This window comes from Nicotiana attenuata, chromosome 5 (assembly GCF_001879085.1).
Source record: "Nicotiana attenuata strain UT chromosome 5, NIATTr2, whole genome shotgun sequence".
NCBI classification, from domain to species: Eukaryota; Viridiplantae; Streptophyta; class Magnoliopsida; order Solanales; family Solanaceae; genus Nicotiana; species Nicotiana attenuata.
The window spans coordinates 44,857,433-44,869,243 of NC_031993.1; the positions used below are offsets into that span (position 1 = coordinate 44,857,433).

At 41.1% G+C, this 11,811-nt stretch overlaps 1 protein-coding gene across 1 annotated transcript; it reads left to right on the forward strand.

The window, feature by feature from the left end:
- On the forward strand, positions 622–996 carry LOC109226172. Its single transcript, XM_019390966.1, has one exon. The coding sequence runs from the start codon at positions 622–624 to the stop codon at positions 994–996; it is 375 nt and encodes a 124-aa protein (XP_019246511.1).

Below are 11,811 nucleotides of genomic sequence, written 5' to 3' on the forward strand. Positions count from 1 at the left end.
GATCAATGTCAAAGACAAGGGTCAATATCTAAAAGACATAAGATGCCTATGAATTTTGTACTGGAGGTCGAGATCTTTGATGTGTGGGGGATAGACTGCATGGGCCCTTTCGTGAGCTCTTGGCATGACCTACATCTTGGTGGCTGTGGACTACGTCTCCAAATGGGCCGAGGCAATCACCTTGCCCAGCAATGAAGCAAGGAGTGTGACCGTATTTTTGAAGAAGAACACATTCACGCGGTTTGGTACCCCCAGGGCCATTCTAAGTGATAGTGGTTCTCATTTTTGCAACAAGGCTTTCACCGGGCTGTTTGAAAAGTATGGTGTAAAGCAAAAAGTGGCCATACCTTATCATCCTTAGTCGAGTGGTCAGGTTGAAGTTTTTAACAGGGAAATCAAAAACATCCTAGCAAAAGCTGTCAATGCAAACAGGACCGACTGGTCAAGGAAGCTAGATGATGCGTTGTGGGCATATCGCACAACATTAAAGACTCCTATTGGCTCTTCACTGTACCAGTTGGTTTTTGGTGAAGCGTATCACTTGTCAGTGGAGCTTGAACACAAAGCCATGTGGGCATTGAAGAATTTGAATCTTGACCGGGCCGAGGCTGCTAACCTGAGATGACACAACTAAATGAGATGGAGGAATTCCGTCTCCATGCCTATGAAAGTGCAGCCATTTATAAGGAGAGAACGAAGTTTATCCATGATAAGAAGATCTTGAAGCGGGAATTCAATTCTGGTAACTTGGTCTTACTCTTCAATTCAAGACTCAAGTTATTTCCGGGAAAACTCAAGTCCAAATGGTCTGGCTCGTTCACAGTTGTGAGTGTGTCCCCCTATGGTGCTATTGAACTGGAGTCGAAGGATGGAACTCGAACTTTCAAAGTGAATGGTCAACGAGTCAAGCATTACCTCGGTACCACAGGAGAAAGGCATCAGATAGAACAATTCGCTATAAAGGATAGTCCAACAGTAGCCCCCACCACTGAATAGCCCAAATAGGGTCAATAGCGTCGTGCCGCAACTTTAAATCAAGCGCTTCTTGGGAGGCAACCCATGTGCGGTAACACTTTTTTGTTAGTTTTTCATTTATGTAGGTTTAGTTGATAGTGTTAAGCATGTTGAAGTGTGTGTTAGAGTGCAGGTATTCCAAAATATCATGAACAGGGTGCTAGTGCTAAGGAAAATGAATAAAAGAAAGGTCCATGGTTTGCGGCAACTATGCGGTCGCATAATGACTTTGCGAACCGCATAGTCATCGCAGACGCAGGCAGAAAAATTGGCAAATTGGGTTTCAAAAATGCGGTAAGATTTCTACTTCTGCGGCCGCATAACAACTTTGCGATCGCAGAATGCATCACAAAGTAAGTTTGGGCAGCCCAGTCATTAGTCCATCGCACAACACATATGCGACCGCATAATGTGTTATGCGATGGACTTACACGCCGCACAATGTACAGGTACAAAAGCCCTAACCTTTCGCATATCACTCACACCCTCACTCTCATCACACACAAACATTGAAAAACGATCAAGCAACAACAAAAAAATCAATAAAAAAGAAGAAAAGAGAAAACATACAAAACACACACAATCACACGAAGAGGATCAAACTCGCATAGAATACTCACTTCGTCCACATTATCTTTCTCAGGCATATGGTATGTGATTCTTTTCCCTCTTTATTGTGGCTGTATTGCATGTGTCTTCCTCAATTCAGAGTTCCCATAGTCGATTCCCCTGATTCCCCATTTCCCCCTGATTAATGTTCGTATTGTGGTGGGGATTTGGTTGAGTGGTTGTGTGTGCTATTATTCATGAAACACAGTGGGGGAATTCTGAGTACCTACCTCCTCTGAAATCAACTGATTGAACTATGACCACAATGGGGGATTAGGAATTGTTTGAAATCCTCATATTTTCTGAAATCCTTTCCCCCTTCCTCTCAACAATTTGGTATGGGAATCTGGGTAGGTAATTTGAGGAGAGCATGTGAGTGTGGTGTGCATATTGAGTGAAAGGAGCACGTTTAAAATGAAGAAGACGATCTTTGCGGCCCGCATAATTGGTTTGAGGTCAGCAAAGTCGTCGCAAAAAGAACACTAGGTGGCCTGCTGCAAAATGATTATACGATAGGGTTTGCGATTCGCAAACTATTTTTGCGGACCGCATACGTACCGCAAAAAGGGTCAGTTAAATTGCTCAACTGGTGAGATGAAATGCGACCACTTTGCGGCCGCATAACATAATATGCGGCCACTTTTGCGATCACATAATTATTTTTGCCTTCCGTGTCTTAAAAACCTGCAATGGGTTTGCGGCCTGCATAGTTGTTATGCGATCCCATAACCCATCGCACAAGCTACTTTCTTGTTTAAATTTGTCTCAATGTGATTCTTATGCTATTTCACCCACTCACACAGTGTTTCATTAACAGGAATGGCACCAAAGAAGTCTCTTTCAACGCGATCACCGCCCGCTCGTAGAATGAAACGGGCTGCTACTCTGAGCCAACAAGCACAAAAGTCCAAACGTCCACGACCTCAGACAAATCGCAGCACTTCTGAGCACTTCTCCCAGTCTAAAGAGGAAGAGGCACAAAGTGACCTCAGTCCATCTGTTGACCTACAGGCTGATTCACGACGGAAGATGGGGGAGGATCTAAATCTCAGATTTGGAGTAACAGGCTCCATGAACCTGTACAAAGAAGGGCTAGCAAAGAGAAAGATTCTCGAGGAGAAGCAGTTGAGTCTAAACGGGCTGAAGGAGCACTACCCTCACATGATCGAGAACATTAAGCAGAGAAAATGGAGTTGTTCACTGAAGTCCCGGATGAGTATAATGAGACACATGTACGAGAGTTCTATGCTTTTTATGGTGCCTCAAGGAATACTGAGCAAAAGATAAACATGATATTTGCACAATCTGTCCAAGTTCGAGGGGTCCAAGTACTCTGTGATGATGCCACAATTAATGACCTGTACTTTCAGGATTGGCGGTCAGGCACAGCTGAGTATGAGGACAAAGTAGCCAACAAGGACGACGAGCATGCCTGGATTGCATCTGTCATAGCAAAGGGGACACCCTCCTAGATTGACCCACGCCAGAAGATTTACAAGCAGGATCTCACACAAGAGGGTCGATATTAGCTCAATTTTGTCTGCTCTCGTCTGATGCCGACTAGGAATGAAACTGACATCAACATTGACAAGGCACTCCTCATTGTGTGCATCATGACATGCATAAATATTTATGTGGGACAGTTTATATTCAGGGAGCTGGGGATCAGAGCAAACCAAAAACAAACATCACTTCCCTTCCCATGCTTGATCACTGCTCTATGTAAAGCTGTGAGTGTGCCTCCTATGCCAAAGCATGATCGACTTGAGAGAGCTCTCAAAGATATTGACATCACTCAGATCAGTGGCACAGTAGAAGGAAACAGACAATCAACCAGAGGCTTCACTCTCTTATCCATCAGACTCAGCAACACCTGCTACCCCTACACTGCCTGACACCTCTACTGCCCCAGCTACCTCCACAGACACTCCAAAGCCAACCACTTCACAACCACAAGTTCCTTTACCAGCTCTCTCCAAGCTGGGTCTACTAGCTCCGCACGCGAATGCTAAGGTAGACCAGTTGACAAAAGAAATCCCAAATCTCATCCGGCAAGCATTGATCCCCGTCCAAGACTCAGTTAGCGCTCTTCAACAACATCATAAATCTTATGAGGATCGCCTAAAGCACTTTGAAGTGCGTCTTGAGATGGTTGAGCAGGGTGAAGTTGGAGATATGCCTCGGCTCAGGAAAGATGTTTATGAACGGAAATCAGAGCAGCAGAAGATGCAGAATTTGGAGTTTGACTTGACCCCCTTCCTCCCGAAGGAAGGCGAGCAGGGTACTGACACTTCCATTCCCGGCTTAGAATTTGATTTCACAAACATGGTGACAGCTCCGGAGGCACAGGGTGTTGAGATCTCAAAGGCTCCAGCTTCCACTGTACATATCCACATTTCTTCAGAGGAGGGATCCGGAGAGACGGAAGGGGAGACTGATGAGGGAGATTCAGAAGATGAGGAAACAGATTAGGATGCACTGGTAGAGGACACTAAGGGTCATCAGAACAACAAGGGTAAGCAAGTGGCAACTTCTACAATTGCACTGGATGAAGAAGAAGCAGCCGTGTAGACAACAATAACACATTCTATAGCAGACATGGTTGCCAAGGCACATCCATCGACCACTCAGCCTTCACTAGGATAGGCTAGTAGCTCCCAGGCCCCAGACCAAGCCTCACATCAGGTGGAGCTTCCTGCTCCAGCCTTGGAGGCCACCATACAGTCCGAGGTTCCACCTGCTGCTGCCAAAGTGCCAGCAGATGACCCCACATTTTCCCTAGATTCCTCAGCTCCTCCGAGCGCCTAGTGCGCCCCAGGAAGTCCCTAAGCTTTACTTTTACATTCTCTATGGATTGGGGAAAATGCATGATTTTTGGTTGGGGGTGGGGTAGTCATATTCTGTGTAAACATTTTGTGTAAACGTTGTACATATACTCTTTACTCTAGTAGTATAGTTTCGTGGTTAGCACTGAATTCCCCTTGGTTTTTCTTTACCGGGTTCTTTTCCAAGGGTGTAATAGTAGAACCACGACAGTAGCATGAAATGTTTTGACTTATTTGGTGTTAACTATTCTAGCTTCAAGCATGTGATGAATTGTGTAAATAAATGGTACCCTTCCTTCTTTTGCATATAAGAAAAAAAAACAAAAAAATTGGTTAGTCATTCTTGTGCACTTGAGGCTCGCTCTTTGACTTTATGCTTATTCAGAATCTTACATATCTTAAGATGAAAGTTCTTGAGTTTCATTGCATTCACTTGAGGGCTGAAACTATGTTGAGTTGAACAGTTCAAGCGTTGTGAGTGAGTGAGGATTTGTATAGATAGTGCATATGCCTAACTTGTGATGTCTAGAACTTGCCCGGTTGGTTTATTAGTGCAACTCTCAGGTTAATGATTCGATGCTGAAATGATCTTAGGCTCTCTTTGTTACTACTAGCTAGTTTTGCCCGAATTGACCTCCCTGGTACATAAATTATTCTAGTTACCCCCATTGAGTCTTTAACCTTTTATTGGCTGCCACATTACGAACCTTTACCCCTTTTGTGAAATAATTCCTTCTTTTGAACCCATCCCTCCTTGAACGGGTAAGAATGAGGCTACAAGCCTATGTTGGGGGTGCCGGTACAAAGTAGAAATTGGTAAGGTTTACTATTTTAGGTAATAAAAAAAATAACAACCTCAAAGTTGTGTATAACAATTACAAAAAAAAGAGAGAAAAAGAGTGGAGTCTTGTGGAAACTGAAGAAATACTTTGAGGTGGTTCTATGTCGGTAACTCGAGGTCAATAAGTGCTATGTAGTAAAGAAGCAAAATGTATGTAGAGTTCAAGGAGGGTATAGCCACTACATTCCCAAATATTCATCCAACCCGTCCCGAAGCCTACATTATAACCCGTGAAAAGTCCTTAGTGATCTACAGTCAATCAGTCCTGAGATAGCAGCAAGTTAAAACAAGGGCAAGCATATTGACTGATACTTGTAGCATGTAGCATTCGTTTCGAGTGCAAGAGTGTTTTGATTGCATCCCCGGTACATATGTGTGAGTTGGGGATTTCCTTTGCTGTGAGCGCTCATGAATTGCAAGATTTAGCAAAAGTTAGGTTCTTGAAGTAGAATACGAGTGAACACTTAGCTGTGAGTAGCATTTTTTCATTTTGGTTGAGGCTCGAAGTTCACAAGTTGATTAGTTGAATTGTTAGATGATAGTTGCTCTCCAGGAAAGGGAAATAAAAGAAATTACATGCTTGTTAGCTGTCAGTCAAAACCATTTATAGTCACTACTATTTTGTGACATGTCGGAAATAGAATTAGTTTAGGATAGGGTAATTTTGTTTTAGTTGCTTGAGGACAAGCAAGAGTTTAAGTTAGGGGTGTTGATGTGCCGTAGAATTTCGGCACATTTGATATAAATTACATAGACTTTAGTTCGTTTTTCAATGCATTTGTAGTTAAATCTTATAAAGTTTTGGTTGTTTGTAGTGCATAAGACTTGAAGACCCAAACACATGGAAAAGAAGTCAAAAAGACACAAAAGAGTAGGAATGCTTCAAGTATGCGATCACAGAAGTGGTATGCGAACCGCATAACCACCGCAAACTGAAGCTGCTATTTTGCCAAATGAAGAGAAGATTGTGCGATCCATTATGCGGTCGCATAACACTTCCGCGAGCCGCATAATGACCGCACAATTGCAATTGAAGAAGCTGCTCAACACTTCTGCGATGGGAAATACGGCCGCATAACTGATATGCGGACCGCATAATGCAAATGCACTGGATTTATGGGATTGAATATTTGCAACTCTGCGATGGAAATAATGATTATGCGGACCGCATACATGGTCTGCGACCATTATGCGGTCGCAGAAGGTGTCTGCAGGGGCATTTTTCTCCAGTGTGACCCCGACTTTTAGTCCACTATAAATAGCTTTACTAGGGTTTTTGTAGGTCATTAAGTTTGAAAAAAGGACAACATTGAAGGCATTGAATACACCTTTAATTTGGAAGCTTGTGAAGAGAGAATCTTGCACTTTTGTAAGCTTTATGTCTTTATTTATTGCTTTGCTTTTGTATTTTAGTATGAGTAGCTAGTTTTAAATACTAAGGTTGTGGACCCTAAATGGGTGTAATATTAATGGGTGTTTGACATTGAATATATATATAACGGTTAGTTGATATTTATTCATTTCTTGTGCTTTATTTATTGTTGGTGGTTGCAAATATTAACTTATTCCATTTCACTCTTTCTTTACTTGGAAAAGTGGGCTAGGGTTTGGTAGAAGTGAATATCAAGAACTCAAGATCTTAGACCTTGTTTAATAGAATCGCTTAGGAATAAGTGGATTCTACTAATTGGTTGCTCTTAATTGCAACTCTTTTAAATTTGAAAAAATCATAAAAAGAAAATATTACCCAACCATTGGAAAATATAGGGTAGTCATTTAAAAACCATTTGCATATCAAAGGACCTTTCATTAGAAATATATCATATTAACACTGATAGTACTAAATTTCATTGATGGGGACAAAATATTGGTTTCCCTGATCAAATTAATCACATTCCCATAACAAAATAGTTATCTTGTTAAATCACAATTATATCATTCTCTTGTTAAGCTAAATGAATATAATTACGACTTAAGTCAAGTTTCACACTACTGAAATAACCTTTTCACACCTATCCCCTGTGGGATTTGACCCCAACCTCGTTCGGTTATTATATTTGACACCGAATGCCTTACACTATTTATTTAAAGTGTAATTTGAGCATATCAACGGGCTGAAGCTGCGGCGTGACTAGCACTAAATCCCCCTGTGCCACGAGATCTCTTGGCCTCCCTATCATCTTTATCACGGTCTCGCATACCCTCCAATCTCCGTGCAATATCAACCACCTGCTCATACGGAGTGCCTGACTGCAACTCCCTGGCCATGTTGTATCTAATACTCTAGTTGAGACCCTCGATAAATCGGCGGACTCGCTCCCTGACTATGGCAACAAAGGCTGGTGCATGCCTGGACAAATCCGTGAATTGGACGACATACTCCAACACTGACATGTACCCTGGCATAACCGCTCAAACTCTGCACGCCAAGAATCCCGAAGGGTCTGAGGAACAAACTCTCTCAAGAAAAACTCTGAAAACTGATCCCATGTGAGTGAAGCTGCCTCTACTAGGCTACCTACCTCGTACGCCCGCTACCACTGATATGCCACTCCCTTTAGCTGGAATGTAGTAAAAGAAACACCACTCATCTCCAAAATGCCCATAGTACGGAGAATGAGGTGACAATACTCAAGAAAACCATGTGCATACTCTAAAGCCAAACCACTGAAAGTAGGAGGGTGGTACTTCTTGAACCTCTCGAGCTTAAGCTGCTCCTCCTCAAATGTTGTTTCCCAAACCACAGGCTGAATTGGAGCAACAAGCTGTACTGGTATAACCTCTAGGACCTGATCAACCTGGACTCGCTGCTCTAGGGCGTGGACCGCATGAGTCTGTGCACCTCCCCTAGCCTGAGATGTGGCCGGTTCAAGTGGGATCAACCCTGCCTGAGCTAAGGTGCTGAACATGCTCAGGAACTGTGTGAGGGTCTCCATAAGTGCTGGCGTGGCAATTGGCGCCTCGGCTATCTGACGCCCAACTGGAACTACTAGTGGATCCTCTATCGCACCTTGGGCAGGTGCTCTAGCTACACCACGTGCCCGTCCTCGATGTCGATCCCGTCTCCGGCCTCTCGAGGCTCTAGCAGGGGGCGCAGGTGTCTAATCGTCAGATCTTGCAGTGCGTGTCCTCACCATCTGTGAGAGAATAGAAAGTCAATGATTTAGTTTTTTATAATCAACCTATTCGCATGATAAAGAATCAAAGAAGTGAAATTTTCCTAACAGTTCCGTAGCCTCTCGAAGATAAGTACAGACGTCTCTGTAGTGATCCACAAGACTCTACTAAACCCTCTTATGACTCATAACACCTATGAATCTAGAGCTCTGATACCAACTTGTCACGACCCCATTTTCCCCGTAAGTAGTCGTGATGGCACCTAGTCTCTATGACTAGGTAAGCCTAATATTTGACAACAATTTAAATAGATGTAAACAACAAAATACTCAACCTAATTTGAATAACTCATATAACTATTAAACGCAAGGTCTCAACCATACAAACCCCAAGAACTGTGGAACAGAGTCATAAGCACTATGGATTAACTAAAACATCTGGTACATCATTATTTGCGAGAAAATACAGCAGTAACTGAGCATAAGGGAAGGGGACTCCGAAGCCTGTGGACGCCGACATGAATACCTTGAAGTCTCCGATATAAGCAACTAGCAAGAAAATCTCTATCGACCGGCACGAGCTGGCGTACCTGGATCTGCATAGAAAGATGTGCAGAAGCACAACATGAGTACACCATAACGGTACCCAGTAAGTATCAAGCCTAATCTCAGTAAATAGTGATGAGGACAGGTCAAGAAACCTACTAGGATATGAAATGGACATTATAAAAATGTATTCCGGATAAGCAACGAAAAGTGAAGAATAACTTATACGGAACAAGATAATAACAAGAACTAGTACCAAAATTAACAATAGAGATATCATAAAAGGAGCAACTAAAGTGCTACAATAATCATGTACGGACTACGATTGCTATAATAATAATAAAGAATGAAGTAACAAGAAGTATTCCTACTGCAAGACTTTGCAACATGAATGAAACAGCAAGAAACACGACGAGGTACCACCTCGTGTATAATGAAATCAAACTGAGGTACCGCCTCATATAATCAAGAATCACAACCGAGGTACCACCTCGTATTCACATTTCTCAATTTCAATCACAATATTTCCTTATATCGCCGCGTGATCCACATTTGAAAATAGGTTTTGAAAACAATTTTTTTGAAATAGCTACACGCGTTGTAGTCCAATTTATGACGCCGCATGGATTCATGTAATTCTCCTACAAGCAATACCCACAAAAATCCCACCTTATACCGACGGATGCACATCAACCCAAGCCTTATACCGCCGCATGCGCGTCAACATCATATCACAATAGAAATTCGCACCACAATGTTGATACCCAATTTTGCCCTCATATTTAATAAATATCATATATACTTTCAGAATATCATTCCTTATCATCACCATTTTACAAGAGTCATATAAGTATTTTCTATAATTTTTTCATAACTTTAAGGCATTAAATTGATTTTTCTTGGATTAAAATTATTCAAATATTTATTAATTACTCTTTCAAATTATTTGTGATGACTTAATCATCCAAATTCATTATTTACACCCACATATATGCTTTATAACATTTTTACTTTCTTTTATATAATTAAATTTGTATTTTCAAGCTATTTATACAATTTTACAATAATACCCTATATTCTATACATAACTACATTATTTACATTGTTTATGCTAAAATAATATTTTTTATATTTTTATAATGCTAAACTATTATTTCCAATTATTTTACTACATAAGTAATATTTTTATTATTTATTAATTATTTTAAGATAAATTTTGAGTATTTAATTTTAAAGCGCAAAACAGGGCCAGTTTCGGTCCAAGAATGGCCGAAAACGCTTGGCCCACCTCAGCTCACCCTTTACCAGCCCAAAACCAAATAGCCCTTTGATAAACCCGGTAGGGACCCAACTGACCCGATTAACCCGCCCCATCTCTCTCTTTAAAATCCCAGTCGGTGATCTCTAGATCAATGGTTCATAATACCTCACCCTTCTTTCCTTATATCCCCATAACCCAACCCTAAAGGCCCATTCTCCTAGCCGCCGCTGCTTAGTTCCTCTCCAATTCTAGCCCAGAGATGGAATCAGCCTATGATATGCTTACTTTATTAATCTTATCTCATCATTGGTCATTCATTTATGGTGTTACTTAGGTACTTACCTAAGTTTTGCGAGTATCACATCCGAGATCGGACTGGAATGACTCGAATCTTTGGTTTTGGGCGTTATTCCATCTATTATGCTCAACGAAGAGCAATTTGCAGTCCTGGACCGATTTTTAAACGATTGAACCCTAATTAGGGTTTGAGACTCTCCAACTCCTTTACTGATTTTTATTTGCATGTGATATTTTCTTTCCTTATATGCGCTTAATTGATTGTTTTCCATGTTGTTCTTTCAATTTCTACCACTATATAAATCTCCATTCCCCGCTTCCTCTCTAAGTCTCAACGACTACTGCAAGAACAACTGCCACTTGAATATTGTTATTACTGTTGTCACTCTCTCACTCAATCAGTCACATCATTCTATAAATTTTGGTTCTTGGTCGGTTGAAAGCCAAGGCCACCGGAGTTCGTTCAATTAGCCTTCCAAGTGCGAGAATTGCTCAGGGCTCATCTTAAGCCCTTGTAAACTTTAACGTACTGGGTTTTGGGTTTTGCTGCTATCTTTTACTATCGATTATTAGAGTGCTGCTAAAATTATTCTTCTTGTTTACATGTTCATTAATCTATAACTGGTAAGTACCTAAGGCCCTTACAATTTCATTCTCTTTTCGTTTGAGTTCCTGCTTTGTACATCTATGTCCCTGAAACTTTTCTGAATCAACATGCCATTATCTGCTTTGAAGTAATTCTTGAGGCTCTATACTTCTCTAGTAACTGCACTTACCTATTTTTTTAACCTTGATTCTGGTTTTCTTAAGCATGTTTATCCTAATGTGTGTGTTCGAATGCTTATTGTTATTGCTTATTCTGAATTTATCTCTTTTCTTTGTTTTGTAATCCTGTGATAAGCCAATTCATGTCTAGAATGTGTTCTAATCTCTGTTGAATCGTTCAAGTATGACTTAATGTTTCCTTAGAGTTAATTTCTGATTGAGTTATTAGCCAAACATTTCTCCACTACTTGCAAATTCTAATATGTGTTCCCTGCCCTGTTTAATCTTGTGTTCCTCAATACTGACTAAGCATTCTACGATGAGATCCAATACCTTGCCTTTTCTTTCATAAGTAGTCAAACCCTAGTGCATGCTAGCCCTGTTAACCTGGATTTGATATATTTTTTCTTATTATGAGTTTGGCGCTGTTTAGACCTTGGTGTTATGGTTGATAATGTTAAAATTTCTTGTCAAGCAAACTGTTGCATGTTCACCAGCTTGTTTGTTGTGTTATTTGTGATCCTGCTTGCACTAGAC

Excerpts from the sequence above, each read along its gene's own strand:
- LOC109226172 (XM_019390966.1), top strand. The coding sequence starts at position 622 with ATGACACAACTAAATGAGATGGAGGAATTCCGTCTCCATGCCTATGAA.